Genomic DNA, 24,262 nt, shown 5'->3' with positions numbered 1-24,262 from the left:
TAAGTGAAATAAGTCAGAGAAAGACAAATACTGTATGACATCACTTAGGTGGAATCTAAAGAACATAACAACGAATGAATATAACAAAAAAGAAACAGACTCACAGATATAGAGAACAAATTAGTGGTTACCAGTGGGGAGAGGGAAGGTGGGAGGAGGGGCAATAAAGGGGTAGGGGGTTAAGTGGTACAAACAATTAGGTTTAAAATAAGCTACAAGGATATATTGTACAACATGGGGAATACAGCAAATATTTTATAATAACTATAAATGGAGAATAATCTTTAAAAATTGTGAATTACTATATTGTATAGCTATAATTTATATAATATACATCAACTATACTTCAAATTAATTAATTAATTTTTTTAAGAGGATGCTTAGGATTCCATTAACTTCAATCTTCACCATGAATCTAAATAAAAATGCCTAGAAATACTTTACCTTCACTTAGAAATATATTCAGAAAAAGCATAAATATTCTCCCTTTTAATCTATTAATGCAGACTGAAGGAGGCTCTCCAGGCCTACATTTCCCTACTTTTCTGCCTTTGGACCATCAGTCCAAAGTTGTTTAAAGAAAGAGAGATTCACTTACATGACTAGCAGCATTTCTTAAAGAAGCAATAGTATTTTCCTGAACTTTAGCAAGTCTGCAAGAAAAGAAATATATAGAAATATAGTTATCATTACTATAGAAAAAAAAATTTAGTAAAGAAGTCAACTACATTTTAAACAATGGACATAGTACGAATTTTTGAGGCTAACTTTGCCATCCCCAAAATAAGACTGTGACCATGACTTGGTTGGTGTGTGCATTCATTCCATCAATCAAGCTCTAACAATTTTAGGTATTTACAAGCTGAATACAGACATATCCTATACCACCCCATACCTCCCCAAGTGAGGTGACCAGTTAAGGAAAACAATCCTTTGCAATGGGCATGAAGTAGTGGAGAAACTTGCTCCCTGCATTGAAGCCTCAGGTGATTTGATACTGGCAGACCAAGGAAGGGTGGAAAAAGGCAGACACACCAACAGGTTGAAAGAATGGAAACTGTACTGAGAACCAGTGAGGAAACTAAGACCCTGAGAGAACAACATGCTGAAAGTCAGGACCACAACACAGACACACTGATGTCATCAGGCTGACTGCATCAAGCTCTCCCCTCCTGGCTTTCTAGTTTTAATGTCTCTCTCATCAATTCAGCAGAATACTAAAAAGACTGACCAGAATCTTACAAGAGAGTTAGTCTCTAATTAATTTGAACTGGAAACCCCAATTACCAAATTACATTTAAATCCCAGGGTAAAAATTAAAAGGATCGTTTGACCTTTTAGTTGGTCAAACCTATTTAACCTTATCAAGCATGAGCTACCAAATGCTAGTACTACTCAAATATTCAACCTACTGAGCAGTTGTTGTAGAATTTCCTGCACCTCGATGTCCAACATCCAATGGTATTCTTGGCTTCCAATACTTGGAAAATGAAGATTTCATGTCACAATTGTATCCTGGTAACGGCTTAATAATTATATAGTCAACTTTCATATGAAAAAAGGGGGAAGGGAAATAAAGACAATTAAAAAGGCTATGATGAGCTCAATTACACTTAAAAACCACTCAAAACAGCTTTATCAATCAATCAAATAGAAAGAAATCAAGTCAAAACACATTCAAATTAAAGCTTCCAGAAAATTAGATATATCTTTATTGTTATTGTATTTGTTAATTTTCTAAAACTACTTATTAATTTAATTCTTTACCATTCTCAAAAGCTCAATTTGAAACTAATTAAAATCCTAATTTAATCTGCTTATTTGTAAAGGGTCACCCTGCTTCTCCAGGCTTACCTCTCACTTTGCCTATTGTTTTTCTGGAATTTCTGCTCATGATGGGAAGAGTAAGGATTCCAGCACTCTTCCCACTCTCTGCAATGGTGGATGATAAGAGGCATGCTGTACCCACATGTCCAGGAAGAGTGTCGCCCTGAACTATGTGTTCACTGAGATCTTCCTGAAAAATGAGGTTAAGAATAACCCAAATTCTTATACTTCAATATTTTCCATTTAAAGATCAAAAGACATCCTTTAAAATCAACTCAGAATCTATGGAGGAAGATCAGTAAGAAACATAACCAAATTTATATTCAGGTAATTTAGATAGCTTTGTTGTAATGAGTAACACATTTTCTTTTAGTATATAAAGATATTTAGTATATAGTATATTTAAGATTTTATGTGTTACTTTATTGATCAAAACTGTTGATTTGCACTTCTGATTCTCTAACATGTATTAGGCGAATATAAAGCTCAGATTGAAAGTTTCTACGTACTTTTTACATTCCAAGACTAAGATATACCTGTAGTGACTTTTAATGTATATTTTATTCTTTAAAAATGCATCTACACAGATGACACAGAGGGATAGGACACCAAATACTCAACTTTGAGATTATACGGCATATTTCATCCTCCTAGTCTATGAATAAATTTGTATTTCCAAAACTGCTAACCAAATGAAAGGGAAGTTAGGCTGCTCGAGAGATTATTAAGAGGTAGGTACTAAAAGAACAAGGAAATGTTCAACCAAAACCTCATATTTTTAGAATAAAAGTCTCCCAGATCTTATTAATTAGGCAAGATCTAATTATAAGGTTATAACTTTATTATAAGTGTTACTTACTGGATTCTAATCCATCCTGAATTTTGCTATTTTAAGAAACAGTGGCTAGGTGCTACTGTTGGGCAAGGAATATTCCCTACTCTCAAAAAGCTAAACTCTAATCTACTGGAAATGAGAGTGGAAACACCAAAGAGCCAGGACCTTAGGGGAGGACCCAGTGTTATTCGTGAGGAGCAGCTGAACAGCCCATAAGCAGAGAGCTCTAGTGTAAAGTGGCACAAGCAGCTCTGGAAAGTTGGCAGCACAGATTCTGAATAACCTGGCACAATTTTCATAGCAACTATTTTTTCTTACATATTTATACTCTCAAGTAAAGTTGCAAAAATGGGTCCACTGTTACAATGAATTCTTATAAAATGCTTCAATAAACCACAGACTTCAGTCATAAAGGACTCAATCATGCTAGTTACATCAGTTTGCCACCAAAAGTTACACAGCCTGCACTTCCCTCTATCCTTGGAAGCTCCTCTGGATACAATTCATTTATATTTAGAATAGACACAGACATCAAGACATATGGTCTTGATTTAAAACATCAATTCTGAATTCTGCAGCCTGTGGAATGAAACCCCATTCACAGAAAGATAAGACAAAATGAAAAGGCAGAGGACTATGTACCAGATGAAGGAACAAGATAAAACCCCAGAAAAACAACTAAATGAAGTGGAGACAGGCAACCTTCCAGAAAAAGAATTCAAAATAATGATAGTGAAGATGATCCAGGACCTCAGAAAAAGAATGGAGGCAAAGATCGAGAGGATGCAAGAAATGTTTAATAAAGACCTAGAAGAATTAAAGAGCAAATGCCTAGAAGATTAAAGAACAAACAAACAGAGATGAACAATACAATAACTGAAATGAAAAATACACTAGAAGGAATCAATAGCAGAGTAACCGAGGCAGAAGAACGGATAAGTGACCTGGAAGACAGAATGGTGGAATTCACTGCCATGGAACAAAATAAAGAAAAAAGAATGAAAAGAAATGAAGACAGCCCAGGAGTCCTCTGGGACAACATTAAATGCACCACCATTCACATTATAGGGGTCCCAGAAAGGGAAGAGAAAGAAAGGACCCGAGAAAATATCTGAAGAAATTATAGTGGAAAACTTCCCTAATGTGGGAGAGTAAATAGCCATCCAAGTCCAGGAAGCACAGAGAGTCCCAGGCAGGATAAACCCAAGGAGAAACATGCCGAGACACATAGTAATCAAATTGACAAAAATTAAAGACAAAGAAAAATTATTGAAAACATCAATTCTGAAGTTCTCAATTATAATTTTAATAGTACCTGAATCTGTCAACTCTTGCGTTTTTAAAATCTGCTAACATGTATAGAGGAGTAAACATCTAAAAAGTTGTATGAATCATGCATTTATACAAATTAACCCATGATAAATCAAAGCATATGTAAAAATAAGCTCTTGTCTGCGTTGTCTCTCACCCCCCTCAGTGAAATATACTCACCTCAAAAAAATCAAATATTAGTTCCAGGTTATCTGGTTCCATTGTCTGTATACTATACTCTGTCCAACGATCAGGCTGTAAGCCATACCCACACTCCGGCTGTGAATGCCTGCACTTGAACTCATTGTCGCTTATTAAGGATATCTCCAGACTATTGGACATTTTGTGAAGAACAGTGGGAGATACCCTATCATCGTCATCTTCCTCCAGACCCTCTAGTGTCAGCTTTACCCTACATAAAAGGAAAAAATAATGAAATGCAAAAAGTGAAAAAGAAGGAAAATCCATACAAATGTTACCAAAACATTAAATTTAAAAATGCTCCTTGTATATGCTAAACCCTCAAATAAAAATATTACGCAGACTACACATACTACAGGTTAAGGCATTAGTTATACTTTATAAAATAGTGATTTTTTTATCTCCACACATTTCTGCAAAGTATTAAAATGAGATAAATGCTCATTATGCCTAAGGCTGTTTTCATTAATTCTTTAGGTTTTTTAAAATGAATCTAAAAGGGCATTTACTATTATCCATTTATAATTGGCTATCTCAATTTCTTATGAGAAGTTTCACAAATATATATATAAAACAAGTACATATTTGAACCATATTCTGTTAGTGTGCATTAAAAGACTGTTAGAGTTCGTAGTTGTAAATTTTTAAATTTCCTCTTTCTTCTCCTCACCACAGTGAGTCCACATACTTTGTGAACAGTACATCATTAAAGAAAACTATTGTATTAAATATATATATTTGCATGTATTCATGGTTTTTATGTATGTATATTTATATGTATGTACCTTTTTAATGAAACAAATGAATAAAAAAATAAACCAAGAGTCTAAAACTCTTACAGACTCCACAGCAATGAAAACAAAATACAAGTTACCCAAGCTACTGGGTCACAAAGACTAGTTTACTCCCAATGAGAAGCGATTAGTTGCACAGAGCACTTGTAATGCCAAACAGTCAACTCAATTCTAGAATATTTCTTGCACCAACTGGAATGTACATAGATTAAACAACTTTAATACCAGCAACGTTATTGTACAGAATACAGCTGCGCTAGGAAAACTTTTCATTCTAGATTTAAATGAGATCCACTTAATAATACAAGTAACAGAACTGTATTAGTGAGGCCTGCTCTCTCCGAATGACGCTGCTGCCTTCAACCACCGTGCAGACTTGCCTCATAGGCACACACTCTGAAACCTTCCAGAGGGGATATGAACACAGGTTATTCAATTAGTAATAATGTTCCGTAATCATACTGTAAAACCAAAAGCAGCACCACTTTAATAATCCAAACAAAAATGATCATCTCTTCTCTCCAAACTCTTAGGAACAGTTCTGAACAACTGATTTTGTTGGTCAGCCTGAAGGAACAAACATTCTCTACCAGGACATATGAAAAGCGACCACAAGTGGATAGTAATGAACAAGCAAGGAAGGAATGGAAGATTAAAAATGGCTATTCTAGGGACTTCCCTGGTGGTCCAGTGGTTAAGATTCCATGCTCCCAACACAGTGGGCAGGGGTTTGATCCCTGGTCAGGCAACTAGAATCCCGCGTGCCATAGCCCAAAAAAAAAAAAAAAAAAAGGCTAACCTACAAATAGCAATGTGCATCTATGCCCCCCCAAAAAAATCAAGTTTAAAGGGATCTATGAAAGAATTTAGTTCTAAATTAACTAAACATTAAAGGTTTTACTCAAATAGCTATATAAATGTTATAGTCTATCATAAGTAACATTACTTTCCAAGTTCTGGTGGAATCAAGCGAAAGAGAAACTTGTGTTGTTGAAAACGTGGTGGTAATGAGATAAAACATCATGTCTAGTGTTTTATTTAAAATTTAAATGCTGTTGCTAAGTTTTTAAAAGTCCTGATAAACCTGCAGATAAATTTATTTTCTAGCCACTGAAGGCTTAACCCATCGATAATATGAATTCTGGGGGAAAAAGATGGTCAAAACAACATCGGTTTCTAGCTATGCACAATTATTTCAGTAGGAATCAGTCACTTAATTTGTAGAGCCCAACTAAGTATGGTTATAAAAATCTTCCAGTTTAAGCTTAAGCAATACAATAATATAATCAATCACTATATAAACAAGAACAGTACAGGACTCAGGATGCATGTGCAATGCAATCAGAACCCCATTAATTATCTATTAATTTTTTTTTTTTTTTTTGGCCACACCGCAGCATGCAGGATCTTAGTTTCCCAACCAAGGATCGAACCTGTTCTCCCTGCAGTGGAAGCACAGAGTCCTAACCACTGGACTGCCAGGGAATTCCCTCTATTAATTTCTTAATTATAGTCAAAGAAAAAAAAAAATCCTAATAAGCCCAACCAACCAAGGCTTTATCTTCTACTGCTACCTTTATTTCAAGGTCTTATGCTAATAAAACACTTTACAGCGGTTAACACAATTTATTTGCTTCTTTTAACATGTAAATAAAATATTCAGTTATTTATGACTAACTGGTTAGAGAATCTCTGCGATCAAATGGATCTTGCAGATCAGCCACGTGGTCCAATTACCTAGGTTTTTCAGAAGCAAAGCAGAGGCCTAGAAAAGCTAATGAACAGAGGCAAGGTACACCCAACACTATTTACTCACAGAATAGCCAATGGAAAGGGCTGTGAAGTGTTACCCACCCTTTCCCTTATGTATTTTATTACTGGTATAGGTAAGTACTATAATATTTTCAGCAGTTATTGTAAAACATTTATGGATTTACAAACTGCAACATCATTATCAATTTTATTCTGAAGATAATAAGTATTACTATTAATTACTTCAGTTACTGAAAATGGCCCTTTCAACCCAGCCCTGACACTTTGTCAGAAAAAGCTGCATAACGTATCAAGACTTAGAACTCTCAGTCCCAAAGTTACAAAAATTCAAATGATAGGGCTGCCTCCGTCGTTGAGAAATCAGTTCACTCAAAGATATAACATGGTAGGGCTTCCCTGGTGGCACAGTGGTTGAGAGTCCACCTGCCAATGCAGGGGACACGGGTTCGTGCCCCGGTCCAGGAAGATCCCACATGCCGCGGAGCGGCTGGCCCGTGAGCCATGGCTGCTGAGCCTGAGCGTCCTGAGCCTGTGCTCCACAACGGGAGAGGTCACAACAGTGAGAGGCCCGTGTACCACAAAAAAAAAAACAAAAAAAAAAACCACATATACATGGTGACATTACAGAAAAATTAAGTTACTTACTATTTTGTTATTTATACAAAGCTTGACACCTAAATCTTCTTAAATTAAGATTAAAATTAAACTAACCTGGAACTGCTATGGTAACTGTGACCTCCTTAACGGAAAAGTTTCTCGTTTTCAAGCCACCAGAAAATTTAGGACACTGAAGTATATTTCCAACAATCATTTTTCTCTGTTCATGCCATTCTCCCTTCATTTAGCTCAAAATCATTTCGTTATGTCAATTTTAAAACAAAATATTTATTGCTACACTAAGAAATTTTAAATGGTAGAAACTACAAAGATAATAAGCCTAGAAATCACTTATCTAAGTAAAAACAAAATTTTCTTGTTTCCAATTTGGAGATTAAGACTAACATAAGTACATTTAACTGTAGCAATCTTCAGGCAGGGAAGCAGTTCACTCTCACAAGACACCGCATTTATTAGAAAATGTGACATTATCTGTGTGTTATTTTCTTAGTTTATACATATAAAGGCTATAACCAGATGGATCAGAAATCTACACCATTAGTGAAAATAAATAGGCTAAGTAACAAATACACATGGTCATACCTAAATCTAGATTTTTTTAATTTTTTCTTGGTTATTGAGACAGGAGGTTTCTCAGAATAATGCAAACGTAATCTGATTTCAGTCTGACACGTCAGCCATCCAGAATCCAGAGTCTCAACACCATCTGGCAAAGTAAATATGAAGAACAGTAATTAATATACATATTTTTAAAGCCAATCCAATAAGTACAATATATATTGACAATTCTAGTTCACATTCCGTTTAATAAACTCAGGTTATCTATCACTGGTATTTCTCTCCAAAGCAAATATATAAGTAGTCTTACTTGTCATTGAAAAATAACTTTTATATCAAGTAGGAGGGAAAAGTTAAATGAACATTAACAACTAGCCAAACTTTAGCACTAAAGTAAATTAAAATACTCTTTTTGAATATATTACTGAAGTAATACAAATCTATCTCAGAAAGAATACATATTGCAAGATGGCTTCTAACCTAGCATTTGTTCCACTGGCAGTGGATCACTACTACACTTCCAAAGTTTCACATGAAATATTCAGCTGAAACTAGTTATTCCACTAGTGCTGGCAGCGTAGATATGAGGTGGTAATAACAAAACAAATGTATTCTCCATTTACATATTCTGCCATAGATAAACTGCATGACTGTGATAACACTGTTAGCACTGTTTAACTTGAAGTTTCTTACTAACAAAGGTAATAACATTTTCATAAATACCAGGCAGCTGATAACTGTTTTGGACCTAAGTTCTTCATCAAGAGAACTTCAAAAAAAAAAAAAAACAATTCTTCTTCGGTATGATTTCATAACTATCAAATTTCATACATGAAGAGAAACCACTACCATCTCTTAATTTTAAACTGTTTCCAGAAATGGACAGAGTTGGAGAAATGGCTTTCTATCCTGAAGGCCAACTAACGCTGAATTTAGGAAGATGATGACAACAGCAACAGATGACGAAAGAAATGCCATGCGTTTATAACCAGGCATAGCAACTAACATATAATAGAAGGATATAATGTCATCATTACAGTTGAAGAAACGAGAAAACAACTTCTCCATTAAAAAAGCTCTCCAAAACATGTAGCATAAATTTTGTGTAGTCTCCAAAACACTAAATAAAACTATTCGAGTATGTTAGACTACCTTATGATGTGATATAAATAATCCCAAACAAAATCAAGAAAAATAAGTTAAATTCCTGCCCAAATACTGCAAAAGCATGTACATTTCTAAAGTGGATAAACATATGTACTTAGTAAAACCACAACCAAAACATTCAGGCCCTATTCCTTCCTGTACTCAACAGGAATGCAAACTGGTTATGAGCAATTATCTCTGGTTCACAGTCAATGCAAGCACACATTCTGTCCACCCCCTTTACACCTTTTGACTCCTACAGTATAGTATCTAAAATGAAAATGCAGTTTAGCATGATAATGCTGATACACTGTGAGAATTCCAGTCATTGAAGAAAAAACTTGAATCCTTAGGATAAAGTATTTACTGATGCAGAAAGTATATGAATGCATATTCCACTGTAAATTAATTGTTTAAATACTCAGCCATAATTACTAGAACATTCTGCTACTTAATCTTGATTTTACTATAAATGCACATACAAACACAAAATGCACAAACGTAGCTTATGAGTAACATTTCACACTTTAAATGTTGAGAACAATTAACATCATTTTCAAACATAGTAGTGTTAAGTGATGATATAGTAACAGTTAAGTACAATACTTTTAAATTGATTATATTAATTCATATACCTAAAGTCAACAGCCAAATAAAAACTAAAAAATAAATAAAATTTTAAAGCATAAGAAGTATACTGGAGGGAATTCCCTGGCGGTCCAGCGGTTAGGACTCTGCGCTTCCACTGCAGGGGGTGTGGGTTCAATCCTCCTGGTTCGGGAACTAAGGTCCCACAAGCCACGTGGCATGGCCCAAAATAATAATAATAATAATAATACTGGAAACTATTATTTAACAGAATGCATTTGTTTTTTGGATCTAGTCTTCTAGTCTCTATTTTCAATATCATACTGTCATATTTCCCTGTGCTGTTTCTAATGAAATGTAAGGTAACATCTCAACCATGTGAATAAAAATTTTCAAAACTCAGTCTCACTTACTGTGGATTCCAAATTGTCCATCGTCAATAATAATTTCACTTTCTAAAATTGAAGGAAAATAGAAAATCTAGTTAAAATTCATGATGTATATACAGAATGAACAATTGAGAAATTACCTACCTTAAGGATTTTTTTAAAAATTAATTTAGAATTTAAAAGCAGCCCAAAGTGAATAAGCATATTTATTGTAGCCCTCAATAAAGAAATCCCTTTTAAGGAGGCTATCAAACAATAATGGTTCTTATATTCATGGTGATTATTCACAATGTTGTAAGGAAGAGAAAGAAAACTCCTCAGAGAGGTGCTCTAGAGGCACTGGGACAAATGTTTATACCAACCAATGCATGAGACTGACAAGTTGCTGGAAAACAATATCTCCTGGTTGATTTTTCAAACCAAAGGTCTTGGCACAATTAAAATGCTTATTCTTATGTAGTGCATATTCTGAACTTACCTAAAATATAATGCTCCTCAAACCCCAACTATTCTCTATAGCCAGCTAAAAACTTTTTAAAACAGCATAAACTTACCTGTATATATAGAGCTATGAGGAATTACCAAAAAGTAAGTGTTTGCACATTGCCTCCTAACAGAAATTTCAACTAAATGAGAAAAGCTGTTAAGCCCCACCCTCTGAGTAAAATACTAATTATCTTCCCTGCTATTTCCTTTCCCAGTTTACTTTAAACATAAACCTGAATTTGTTAAAATAAGTGTGACAGTTCCCAATAAAGATTCTCTGGTATATTTCACACAGCTCTTAAGTTCAGAAGTTTTATTTTCCAAAAGTATAAAATACATTTATTAAAAAGACCAGAAACAAAATCATCCTACTTTCTCAAAATAAGAAAATATATTTAACTGCAAGATGCTTCAAAATGCAATTTTTTAAATATTCAATTCCTAATAATTTCCAACCTCAGTATGGCACTCTTTTAATTCTAAAGTACACTACATAAAAATTCTAAATATACTATCAAAAATGTATTACAAAAATGTATATACAAAAAGAAAATCCAATAAAGAGGATGGAATGAGATAGCTGTTTAAACGAGATGTGTCCTTGCTATATATAGGGTAAAGCAGAGTCTCTCACTACTTTCTAATCTAAGCTAGTAAATAACAAGCCATTTATTCTTTAAATTCTAATTTTCTCTGGAAATTAAAATAGAGTTTTCAGCACTAAGTCAATTTATAGATGAAACCAAGTAGGTAATTTAATATATGTGAAAAGAACTTCAAATTTTAATCTCAGTATGGAAAAGGAAATTCAAAAATACTTGTATGAAGAGAAATGCCATTTTTAGGCACAAGAAAACTAAATAACGTTTAAACAAACAAACAAACAAAAATTATCTAAATAGCAACTTTAACATAGCCAGCAGGGTATTGGGGGAAAATGTCTGCTACAACCAAGAAATCTGAATTCATTCATACAAGTTTATTCAAGTATTTACTAGTTTAAAAAACACACACAAATAGAATAACTTATTCTATTACTATTCAAAGTTAAAAATTTAAGAATCATTGTTTTGGATTAATTCTTTCCTCAAATGTTCTAAGTTCTCTGAGCAAGTAATATCAAAGCCACGGATGGATGCTCAGTTAAAAAAAATGCTATTTTACAAACTTTTGTAACTACTCCAAATATAAATATATATTCCACCATAAACCCATCTAATTCAAGAAATTAAAAATAACTAGGCAAGCGTTTCTAATAAAGTTTATGAAGAAAGGCAATTAAGAACTGTTTAGTTTTGAAAGTAAGACCCATGATATGCTAGTGAAACTTGTAGTACTGACAATGCATTGACCTTAAACTTTAAAATAAATATTTATTAAATCCCACTAAGCCATTGTGCAGCATATTAGTAACTTTATGCATATGCCTCAAACAGATGCAGTTAATGCCCATACCTAAAGGGGTTATTGATCGTGGTTGTAGATGAGTCTCCCACTTGTGAACTATGACTTGACATGGACCACCGATAGTCTGCAATTTAAAAGTTAAACGTCTGCAATAATTTCTTGTATCTTATTTTCTACCCATGACGCCATTAGATGTTTGTGGCCTAAGTCTTGTACTAATTATGAAACCAAGAGATTCATCTTGTTAATATCAATATTATATGCGAAAAAATCAGGAATGTACCAGGTCAAAAAACATGATGAATGCTGGAAGAAAATGAGGGTGAGGCAGTAAACAAAAATAAGATGAACTGGCAAATAGAACCATTTTAAACCCATTCTTAAATCTGCCTACAATACTCAGTTTTAATCTTTAACTGATACTCTGTCGTAAGTTAAAGTTAACAGCAAATATACTTTATGTTTGGTATGTCGGAAGTCAATGAAGTATTACTGGAAGATTGAAGTAACTCCTCAAGTGTTCGGAAAAAGCCTAAACTCTCTGATAGTAGAAATACTGAGAACGAATACTTCAAGATCAATTATCACAAGTTACTCAAGGAACTAGGGGGCATAATAAAGTTCTTCATTACATATATTTAACTAGTAAGTAGGTAACAGGAAGAATATCAGATTCTCGTATTTTAGTAACCAGTGTTTCTAAGGAGCACAGGAAGCCCTTTCCTTTAGGAAAGGACACATGCATGGGTAAATCTGAAGAACAAGTTTGATTAAAGGGGAATGAACATCCAGTTTTACTCTTACTGCCTTAAAGTTTATAAATTCATACAGTGTGAAAAATTTTAATACTGTCTTCTGTTATCAAATTCTCTTACTAAAAAAGAAAATAAAGCTTTATGTATTGTTGATAATGTCTACAGCAATTTAAACACAAGAATGAACTACCACAAGGATTCTCTTGTGTGTTCCTAAAGTACTGAAGTATATGAAGTGTTTCCTAATTTTCCTTGAAGTATCTGAAACAAAACAAAAAACCCTACACTTGTCTAATTAAACTTATGTGCCAAAATACAATCCTTAAATACATATTTTAAAAGAAAATTTTCAAACTATATCCTTACAAGGTATTTTTTTTCTTCTTCTGAAGAAATTTAGTAAAATACAGAGAAGCAAAAAGAAACAAAAATCACCCATTATCACACTACTTAGGGATAATCACTATCAATATTTTCACGTATCTTTAAACCCTTGTCTAGGCACATATATACTCTTAAGTCTGGAACATATAAGCTTCTCTCTTTATTACATCTGTAGATGACATTAAATACTCTTCTATAACATTTTATAGGATTTCAATATTGATTTTATTTAATAATAAATGATCCAAATGATAAAAAATAAGTATGTAACAAATTAGGCAAGAGATAATTCTGTCATTTAAAATAACCAGAGGTTAAAATCTTTTTTTAAAACTTGCAAACTTTTGAAGTTTGAAAACTAAAATTGCATTAGATATACATTCAATTCCTTAATCCAGGGATAATACAGGAACTCATTTTCTCTAGCTGAATACATCCTTGTTATAAGGGTTCACTTGTGAATTTATAATAAACTGTGTAGACATTTTTAAAATGTAAATGTGAAAGTACTAATCTTAAAATATGGTGAATTACACTAAAAAAACAAGAAACATCTGATCCTGCATCTGCTAGATGTTTTTTACTACAACTTTTTGCTGTCACTTTTTTGAATTTGTTTTCACACATCAAACTTTCTAACCCTCAAAAGATACAAATGTATATAATAAAAATAGGAATGTTTCTTAGCAATAATGGGCAACCAGAAATAACTAATCTATTCCCTTCTTCCACCCCTCCCATGTCCCCTGCACTCCCCTCAAAAAAAAAAAAATCCTCTTTGCTACAAAAGTGGTGTAGATCCATATTCTTATAAAAGTTACTAATCAAATGTGACTTGAAAGGGTGCCATGAACATAATAGTAAATATCAGCAGGGATTAAAAGTGGGTAGAAGAAAGGAGAGACTTTGTTTTAATTTTTTGTTTTAATTCAGGTATCAGGGGAATTTCACAAAAAGTGTTGATTACAGTATCTATACTTAATCATGTAAGAACAGTCCTGTGGATTAAACACTTGAGAGGGAACATATTTTAGCAGTAATTTTTAGAACTCCACTCCTGTTTACAAACCCACTAACCATAGCATAAAGCAAACTAGGCTTGAACAGAATGGAGTCTTGAGGAGCAGTCCAAAGGGTCAATTCAACAGATGGCTTATAATTGTGTCTACTGGAGTTCACACTACAAATTCATGGTTGGTACATAAAATGTGATAATATTGACAAATGAACCAAGTTTTAAAACACACTGAATTTCCAAAATTGTTGTGACTACTTTATTAAACTTTAGTAGGTAATCTTAAATTTTAGCTTACCAATGTTCTTTAAAACAAAAAAAAACCTTAACACCTGAGCATTGGGAAATTAAAGATCTTAGCAACGATTCCAAAACATGCAATCCTTTTTAATATGCTAAATGCAGTAAGTCATTCTTCAAGATCTTAGGAAAAAAACAAGAGCTCCATTCTGTAAAAGACTGCCACAATTTTAAGCACTTCGGAGTCAAGCAGAAAATGGCTCTTTGGAGACAAAAGTAACAATATCAGTCCAAGACAGTACTCCACTAACGGGACTGGTAGAGTTATTTCACATTTTAGCATGTATTAAAATCAGAAGATTGCTGGAATGTTTCTCATACAAAAAACCTGTTTCTACAAAAAAGTCATAATGACTGCTTTCTTAAACAGTTATTGATTGACATCACTCAGCTATATCAAGCACTGAGAAAAAGAAACAAGATTATATAAGAGGTAGACTGGGGTTTTTGTTTTTAACAGACCACCAAGCAAAACTATCACTATCATGGAATATCACTGCTTTCAAATATCATAAAAACTGTTAAGCGTAAACTGTAAAAATTTCACTGTTTCCTTTCTACGATTTTGAAAAAAATGGAAAAAAAAATGCCCATGTGAAAGAGGCTCTGAATTTTTAATCTATGTCAGAGGCCAGAACCAGTTAGTTAAAAATCACTATTTTTAACAAGACCAGGAAGAAAAACGGTCACTTAGGAGTGAGTAAAGCAAAGAAGGCTAGGCCGACATACATCTCTCAGATGGTTCAAATTCATAGTTAACAGCTGAGGGTATTTAGCATGCAGAAGAATTTTATTAAGAAACCACTGTACAAAATGACAACCTGGGCTATTATGAAAATAAACAATTGTCTGCCTACCAGATGACTGATTCTTTTGTTAAAGGATTTAAATAAAAATCAAGGGACATTAAGAACAAGGTAAAAGAATTTGTAATGAATCTAATTATGAGTGAATGTTAACACCTGTAAAAATTAAAAGCAGATGTTACTGAAAAATAAGCTATTTCACTGAAATGAATGAAAAATTTCAAAGACAATATAATTAAAAAGTGGCTAACATCTCAGTATGAGACAACAATCCCTAATTCCAGCCACAAATAAAAAGGGGTGAACATGGATTAAAAAATGTTTAAATTACACATTAATTCAAAAATTATCTTTGGTGAAGATGTGAAATTAATGGGTTATCTGCAGACTCACAGCAATGTTTCCATTCCAGGAATATCTACTACTTTTGTTTGCTATGTTTAAATAAGATAATATTTGTCACCTGTAAAAAATTATTTTAGAATTTAATATATTAACACCTTATTCTAATTCTACAAAGCATAAGAACATACAGCTGTGAGAAATTAAAGAGAAAAAGGACTTCAAGAGTCTTTAACTTCTAAACTAAAAGGAATATGCCAGAAAGAGCAAATTACGGAAGAGAAATTATGAATGGTAAAATTTTATTCATAGAAAAATTTTAGCAATGGAAGGGATGTAAGAAATCTATAGTTCAAACCCTTCATTTTATAGATGAGTAAGCTGAATTCTGAAGGTCAAGTGACAAGATCACAAGATTTTTAGCTTAGGTTCTACAACTGCTTGGATAACCTAAAACTTTTGACCCAGTAAAATTAACCTTATTACCCATTTCAGTTTTTCAATGCTTTCATAATCATTTTGCTTTCCAATCATTCTTTATATTCATAAAATATATACTCCAATAATTTACATCATTTCACGATTTAAGATTCCTTGCACATTAGTTCTATCATTTGACAATGCACAATTGAGACAAAGTTTCTAATTACTTCTATTAAAAATTATGATTCATTTAAAAAGCGCCACCAACTTTAAAAAGAAGTGTCACTTTAAGCTGGCGTGTGGGAAAAAAAAAAACCTCTAGCCATATGCATGGGATTTTATGTGGCTATTTACTCTATTCCATGAAAAACATACTTACCATGGCAGCCCCTGCATCACACGGTACATGTGTACACGATACAGAGCACCTACTTAAAGAAACACACTCACCAACACATACTGTAAACTTTTGCAAGTATTACAAGGGGAAAAACTTGTTTCTTACTGTAAGCAGACTTCGTGCCAATTTTTTGGAAAAGGCATTTTGGAAGGATTTGCTGCTTTTGGTTACATTTTCAATGAAAAGAGAAAATACTGTAGGTTGGCTTAATTTGACCTGTGTTGACAACAGTCTTACTTTAGGAAACTACGCCCAAAGGACTATGATTTTTCTTGTCCAAATGCCCCCGTAAGTAAAATTTAGTTAATTTCACATACCAGGATCCTCAAATATGCTTTCAAACTCACAAGTGCTATGATCTACATAACTCTGTACAAATGTTCACTTTATACTAAAGAACTTTGCCACAAGGTACAACCCCTATGCCAAATAAACGATCTTTTCCTTAGTCATTAAAGTGAGACTATTGTCAAGATAAGCCAACATAATGATCAACTATAATGTAATTTAATTTTAATTACTGAGTATATTCACAATATATTCTGGGAATAAGAAACGTAATAGGTGCAAAAGACAGCTGAAGTGGGTTTGTCAGTTTTTCTCTTTTATATAATGGTGGCTAAGAGACTGAGGTAACAGTGGCTGCTTGCATTTTTTTTAACATGTAACAAGTATTCAAGGACCCCAAAGGGAAATAAATTTTTAAAAAGATCTAATCCATGTTTGCTTCCTAGACTCCTGCCTAAGCCCTTGTTCACATGCAGCCCAAAGTGTGCTCAAAGGTAAAAATCTGAAGGAAAATAATCCTTACAGCAAATAAGTATCTTTAAAATAAAGAATCAACTTTTCTAAATATGAAAATGTTCCCAAAATAATAAATAAATCATTGTGAGCAAGCAGATTTAGATCTAACTGATATTCCAAAGGCCTTCAGAAAAGATCCTGGTCTATCAACACTATCACTGAAAAAAAATCTAAAAGGAATGACTTCAGTTTTGATAGGAGTTAATGCAGCCACTAAGAGATAGCTGCGTTGAAATAATTTTTTCAAAGTTACTCACTTAAAGCTGGCTATATACACCTCTAAATATATCTTTACCACAGATGAATTAAAAAAATGAAACAAAAAGAAAAACCTTTACTACTGGTTACTAACTAGTTTACAAAAGTTATAGAAAATGCACACCTATCAAGAACACTTATCATTAAAACCAATTTCATGATAAGAATATTGCAGAACATACTTACTATTAGTCTTTTAAAAATTCCATTGCACACACTATTTGCCTCTGAAGAGGCTACTTCCTTTCTTTTTGGTGCTAAAATATTATTAATCCAGAGTTCTTTTTTCCTTATTTGATCTAAACAAACTCATTTTACTTTTAATGTTTCCAAACTTAAGTTAGTTGGTTTTGAAAGAAGTCTTCTAAAGAAACTGGAAACTAGATAAAGAAAACATACCTTTGGTTCTAAAAAGCACCCTTTGAAGTAGCGGTACTGAACTGATACTCCTCTACTAAGTACAATGGTTGCTTTCCATAACATGCTGTGAGAAAAAAGAATTAAAGCAGCAGCATCAGTATCAAACTAAAATGCATAAAGTCTTCATTAATTCATAAAACCCCTCAGGTAAGGTCTGTGATCAATACCATTTATTTATTCCTACACAAAATTTTACTCCAGGCCTAATCTGAACCAGGTACTGGGAACACAGTGATGAATAAGGCAGAAAGAGCTCCATCTTCAAGGAGATTGCTTGCTTATGTGGATAGACAAATATATAAGCAAACAGCATACATAGGAAGGGCTAGCTGACCTTTCTGAGGTGACAAGAAGTTTTGGAGGGAGATCTCAACAAGAAAGAACTGTCTGAGCTGAGACCTAAATGATGAGCCATACAAAGAAGCATTGGAGAAGTAGTATTCCAACCAGAAAAGGCAAGAAGTGCAGACCTCTGAATCTCCTCTCACTTTCCACTTAGCTAGGGATGTTACATGGCTGCTAAGAGGCTTTGAGGCCAAGGTCACAAACTTAAATACCTGTTCCCAACTGTCCCTTATTCTGTCCTGCCCAGCCTCTGGCTATTTCCCTAGCCAAGCAATCAGTGTCTGTATCTTACTTGTACTTGTATCTTACTCAACGTCTTCCTCTGAACTATGTCATTCTACATATTCTAATGCTAATTCTAAAGCTTAGACTCGACAGTGAAAGAATTCACTACAATTCATGATTATAACTGATTTTTAGCTTCAAATCGTAGGCCAATGTTATTCAAAGCGTGGTCCCAGGACCATCAGTATCAACTGGGAGCTTGTTAGAAATGCAAAATCTCAGGCCAGGGCTTCCCTGGTTGCGTAGGGGTTAAGAATCCACCTACCAATGCAGGGGACACGGGTTCGAGCCCTGGTCCGGGAAGATCCCACATGCCGCGAAACAACTAAGCCCATGTGCCACAACTACTGAGCCTGCATGCCACAACTACTGAAGCTCACGCACCTAGAGCCCGTGCTCCACAACAAGAGAAGCCACTGCAATAAGAAGCCTATGCACCGCCATGAAGAGTAGCTCCTGCGCAACGCAACTAAAGAAAGCCTGCATGCAGCAACGAAAACCTAATACAGCCAAACAAACAAACAAAATCTCACGCCGCATCTAGACCTATTGAATTTGAAACTCTGGGGGAGGGCCCAAGCACTCTGTAATTTAACAAGTGTCCAGGTGACTCTGATGATGAACACAAGTTTGAGAGCCCATGTCATAGACCATTACCCAAACATTAATTCAGCATGAATAGTTCAGTGACTAAACGGCAGCTCCAAATATTCTTCCATGATACCAGATGGCTAGCACTGCTCCCCACCTGGCTCTGCCAAGACAGACTTAGGGCATTATCCTCACTCTGACTCAATTCTGGTTTCTAACAAAATATCCACAACCAGCTGTCACCCCTGGTCCTAGCTTCAACAATCAGATTAACCTGGTAATAATAAAATACATATGCCCTGGCTCCACCCTGGGAAACTCTGGTTTCATAGGTCTGGGGTGGAGCTTTGTCTTGTGGAGTTTGATAAACTGGACATATGTGATTGGTTGAGAAACACTGCTGCACAACAAGGACAGCCTAAATGCTCGGAACATGTGCCCTGACTACTTCTCCCTGATAAGCCTCAGAATCCTTTTCAACACAGGGCTCCAGGCAGATTCTACCAACTCTGAGATGAAATTTATTTCCCATCTCTGCTACCCAAAAAGAAAAAGGCAAATTTCCAGTATTATTTCACCCATAAAACCAGCCAGAGTATGTGAAACTAGCCCCAGATGTGCACAGTAGAATTAGTGGGAAGCTTTAAAAATGTACTGGGGCCCCTCTCTCGTGCACTATTTATCAATCTTACAGGCGCAGGGTCTCGGCATTTTTTTAAAAGCCCCCTTTTAAAGTGCTTTAAACCAGTTAAAGTGCTTTTTAAATCATTTTTTAAAGTGATTCCAATGTGCTCCCCTGGTTAAGAACCACCAAATGAAAAGATCAGATGGTGAGAGCAATAAAATGAGTCTTTTTACTTTACTTCCCTAAGCAAATATAGCAAAGTTATAAATGAACCAGAGGGACTTCCCTGGTGGAACAGTGGTTAAGAATCCGCCTGCCAATGCAGGGAACACGGGTTCGATCCCTGGTCCGGGAAGATCCCACGTGCCACGGAGCAACTAAGCCTGCGCGCCACAATTACTGAGCCTGCGCTCTAGAGCCCGTGAGCCACAACTGCTGAGCCCATGGGCCTACAGCCCACGCTCCACAACAAGAGAAGCCACCGCACCACAACAAAGAGTAGCCCCGGCTCAGCGCAACTAGAGAGAAAGCCCGAGTGTAGCAACAAAGACCCAACACAGTCATGAATGAATGAATAAATAAATAAATAAATAAAATTACTTAAAAAAAAATGTACCAGAACTGTTCAGTGACGTCAAGAATGAATGTAACCTGATGAAACTCAAGAAAAACCAGGAAAGAGGGGCAGTGAGAAGGTTTAGTGCACCTGTCTGATTTTGAATTGCCCTAATATCCTCCCCACAAAAATACCATGAAATCTCCAAGAAGGGCAAATAAAATCATAAGTGACCCACATTTTCTGCATTGTTAGGAAATAACACCACAACCTTCAAATTGTTTGTAAGAAAAAAATTCCAACAGAGCTCCTGTCACCACAAACCTGTAGGTACAGAGAGACTTAAGAGACTGAAAAGGAGGAACAGAGGACTTAAATGCAGAGTACACTAAAACCCCAAAGAAACACAGTTCTAAAACACAAGACTGGGGAATTTCCTGGTGGTCCAGTGGTTAGGACTCTGAGTTTTCACTGCAGCGGGAAGGGTTCAATCCCTGGTCCGGGAACTAAGATCCAGCACGCTGTCAAAAACAAACCAACCAACCAAAAACCCCCACGAGACTGTTGTTTACAGGCAAACAGATTTGTTTACCTTTTGTATCATCTTGTATCAACTACTTATATCAACTGTGTCATCTACTTCCTTTCTCTTTGTGAAGCACTGTTTATCTGCCATATATGAATCAATTATACTTCATTGTACAGCGATGTCAAAATGGCTGCTTCCTTAAAATTAAGAAGTTAACTGTTCTCATTCTGTTCACATCACTTTGACCAGGTTCGCTAGAATGGACTTAAGACAGGTAACAGGGCAGCTCAAGAGTTCAGAGCAGAGGTAAACAAGTTTAGAAAGACATGAGGTTTCACTTCAGACAGGAGTGACTAATCCACAAATCAAGGAAAAGATAGGCACTAGAAGAGAATAAACATCTTGTTTTTCTGTGATCCCAATATCATTTGTCAACAGAACTTAACTTATAAAAACAGAAGAGAATTGGCTGAGAAAATGTGTCACACTAATGACAAATAGAGAAACGGGTGTTCTATGTATGTTTTTTGTTTTCTTTTCCTGAGCTTACATTATGGTATTGTTTTGCTTTCCTTGTTATTTCCCTCTGCTTTGCCATCAGTGCTCCTCAAACTGTCTGCTGTGAAGGACCAGTTTCTGTTTACTTGTGTTACTCTACTTGTCCCATGAGCAATACTTCTGGTCTATGATGTACCCAGTTCAATGAGATAAGTCCATGACATGCATGGGTATCCCAGCAATGTCAAACTGTCATAAACATTTCTAAATGCTTGCTCTCAATCTCTGTATTTCTCACATCGTGCACTGATAAAAAAATGTTTTTTGTCTAGCACTGAGTCCACAGGCCACATTTTTAGTAGCACTGCTTAACAATCATCTAATCTGATGTTTCTCCCTGGGGGCACTGCATGTATTTGTATACTATTTAGAATCTCCTCATCTTTCCTTTACCCCCACGCATACGTCTTGACAATCCATAACACTTCAAAATATCCATACAGAGAAGGACCACCTTTGTTGACAACACTGATTCTATCCTAACCCCTTTACCATGCAGATAAAGGAACCAAGGCTTAGAGATATGAGATCTGCCCAAGATCACAGCTAACTTCGGAACTGAAACTGGCACCCAGATCCTCCTTTGCCCACTCCAATGCACCTACACACCCATGCTAAGTTTAGTGCTGTATTTAACGTCAGTAGTAAACTTATTTCATTACATTAGCTAAAATTTCTAAGGATGTGTTCCACCCTCTGCTACTTTTAAAAGAATGTATGTCTCAAAAAAATTATTTCATAAGCTAAGGCAAAAATTAGATCTTTTATCAAGAATAGTACTGAGAAAAAAATGCCTTAATTTTTCTTTAAATAAGAAATAACAATATAAGCCTGTTTATAAATATGGTATTAAGCATCAAAAGAACCAGCCAACAGCCAAGAGTTGAAAATGACTTTTTGCGAGGTGGAAATTGAGAAACAGAGGAACTTGTTTTTTCACAGCAAACTCTGTAAAATGACTTCACTTTTTATACATATGTGATAAGTTTGATAAAAATTAAAAGAAAAATATACCAAGGTATCTTAGAAACCCCCAAGTTTATAATCTGAATGTCACAATTATTCAGTATTATGACATGCCCATGCTTACCTTTCACCTGTCTCGTTCTCTGGAAGAAGAGCCACAGCATTTTGAGGATTCCAGTTTCCCAAAGCATCAGAGCTTCCACATATTGCAAAAACCTCTCCTAAAGAAACATAACGAGTTATAGTGGGTTAAGTAGGAACATCTCATTTTAGTTTTAGGAAACTGCACTAATTTAATGGGATGCAGAGTCCCTTTCAGTGGAGATGGAAGAGCTTCAGTGGAGAAATGGGTTTGGACCCACGTGCCACTCACACTAGCACCTACGTTATTAACCTGACCCACCTCTATAGAACCAAAAGCAGAGAAAAGGAAGGATGTACAGGGACAGACTTTTCTTCATTTTTCAACTACTTACTGAGCCAATAATGAGCACCAAGACAAGGTGATCAAATGGCAATCCTTGCCTTCAAGGCAGCTTCCAATTTAAAGGAGCATATTAAGTATCCTACAGAACCAGTACCTGATATTTTCCAGGAACTCAAACAGCAGCTACCAAGAAGCTAAAGATCAAGAAAATTATCAATGGGATATGAGAAATGTAACAACAACAAAGAAAAAAAAGTCCCCAGAACAAAGACTAGTGAAAAACTAGACAAAAATCTCGTATTCCTTACTAGAATAAAAACTATCACACTTCATCTGAACACTTGTCATCAACACACAAACCAACATATAGTCATCACCTATATTTGCTAAATTCCATATATTTAGCAAAAGTCTACAACTTCTTGAATATAAGTATGCAGATATCTTTAACTTATATATCAACACATTCTGAATTACTATAATTAAAATCCATAAAGAAAAAAACAAGGAACTGAGCCCAAGTGAACAAACTTCAGGACAAACTCCTCCACACTCTGAGAGTAGCTTGGTTTCCAAGCTCTGGGCACTACTATAGTAAGACTAGAGTTCTAATTGGCTTTAGCCACCTGCATGGCATTTTATATGCTTGGACTGTCTAAAACTTAACTAAAATCCCAAATGTGGTAGTCATTCAGGAGTTTTCAGGGTTCTAAACACATGTCTGTAAAAGCATAAGGTGGTTATGTATAAAGATTTCATGTTAAAATACTCACCAATCCTTTAAAGTAACCAGATTTTTTTTTTGCAATTAACTTAGGTTATCACTACCTCTTCGCATTAAAAAAAAAAAAAAGATAAACACTTGCTAAATACAAGGCACAAATATTTATTCTCAAGATCATATATGTTGCTCTGCATATGTACAGCATATGCAGTGGCTCCTAGCTCAAAGTACAGATTACCATCAAATCACTGATTCAGGCCGGTTACACTTCCTTTGTAAAGGAGAGTCTCATTAACCTTCCTCATGGAGTCAGTTATTTCTTATCCCCATACAAAACAGCAGCTACTCTCTGCTCTGGAAAGAACATGTAACCCACATGGAAAAAGTGAAACTTGGACAATCTGTGGTTACGTTCCTTCTATATAAGTGCTCCTGCATTTTACCAATTCCCTCCTGCAATGTTACTCTGTCTTTCTGCTGATTGCCTTTGAATATGGTTTCTATGAGGAAAAACCAGAAACTTTTTACCAGAACAGACCTATTTCTTTAATTGGATTTCATTTATAGAAGATTATAAAAACCTGAATGCTAACTAAAGGAATCTGCAAACAGCACCCCCACATATTCTTTTTACTTGTTCCCTCTTACTTCACTTCTCTCTGCAGTCTTTCCACTTTCAGCAGAGAACACTTCCTCCTTGCTTTGGGGAGGAAATCAAGGTGACGTGAGATCTGGGGGGGAGGTGAGAATCCACCCCAACATCCCCTCCCTGTCCCTCTACCTCCCTTCCTTCCCACCTACATTCACATCTGCCAC

The 24,262-nt window shown here is 35.1% G+C and overlaps 1 protein-coding gene across 2 annotated transcripts in view; it reads right to left on the bottom strand.

Annotated features, from left to right (window-relative positions):
- Positions 1-24,262, bottom strand: part of GPCPD1 (glycerophosphocholine phosphodiesterase 1) — a 63,074-nt gene that overhangs the window by 31,505 nt on the left and 7,307 nt on the right. For both annotated transcript variants that reach the window (XM_022556520.2, XM_022556519.2), the window contains exons 3-11: positions 22,420-22,516; positions 17,820-17,904; positions 11,982-12,057; positions 10,065-10,106; positions 7,942-8,065; positions 4,154-4,385; positions 1,855-2,017; positions 1,413-1,545; positions 599-653 (exon numbers count right to left, since the gene is read on the bottom strand). In XM_022556520.2, the coding sequence (XP_022412228.1) occupies positions 599-653; positions 1,413-1,545; positions 1,855-2,017; positions 4,154-4,385; positions 7,942-8,065; positions 10,065-10,106; positions 11,982-12,057; positions 17,820-17,904; positions 22,420-22,516 (1,007 nt within the window). The remainder of the gene's footprint in view (positions 1-598; positions 654-1,412; positions 1,546-1,854; positions 2,018-4,153; positions 4,386-7,941; positions 8,066-10,064; positions 10,107-11,981; positions 12,058-17,819; positions 17,905-22,419; positions 22,517-24,262) is intronic.

The sequence above is a fragment of the Delphinapterus leucas genome, chromosome 15 (genome assembly GCF_059928025.1).
Source record: "Delphinapterus leucas isolate spDelLeu-1000000601 "Yukka" chromosome 15, BTC_Dleu_Yukka2, whole genome shotgun sequence".
NCBI lineage: Eukaryota > Metazoa > Chordata > Mammalia > Artiodactyla > Monodontidae > Delphinapterus > Delphinapterus leucas.
This window is presented reverse-complemented; position numbering and strand designations above follow the sequence as displayed.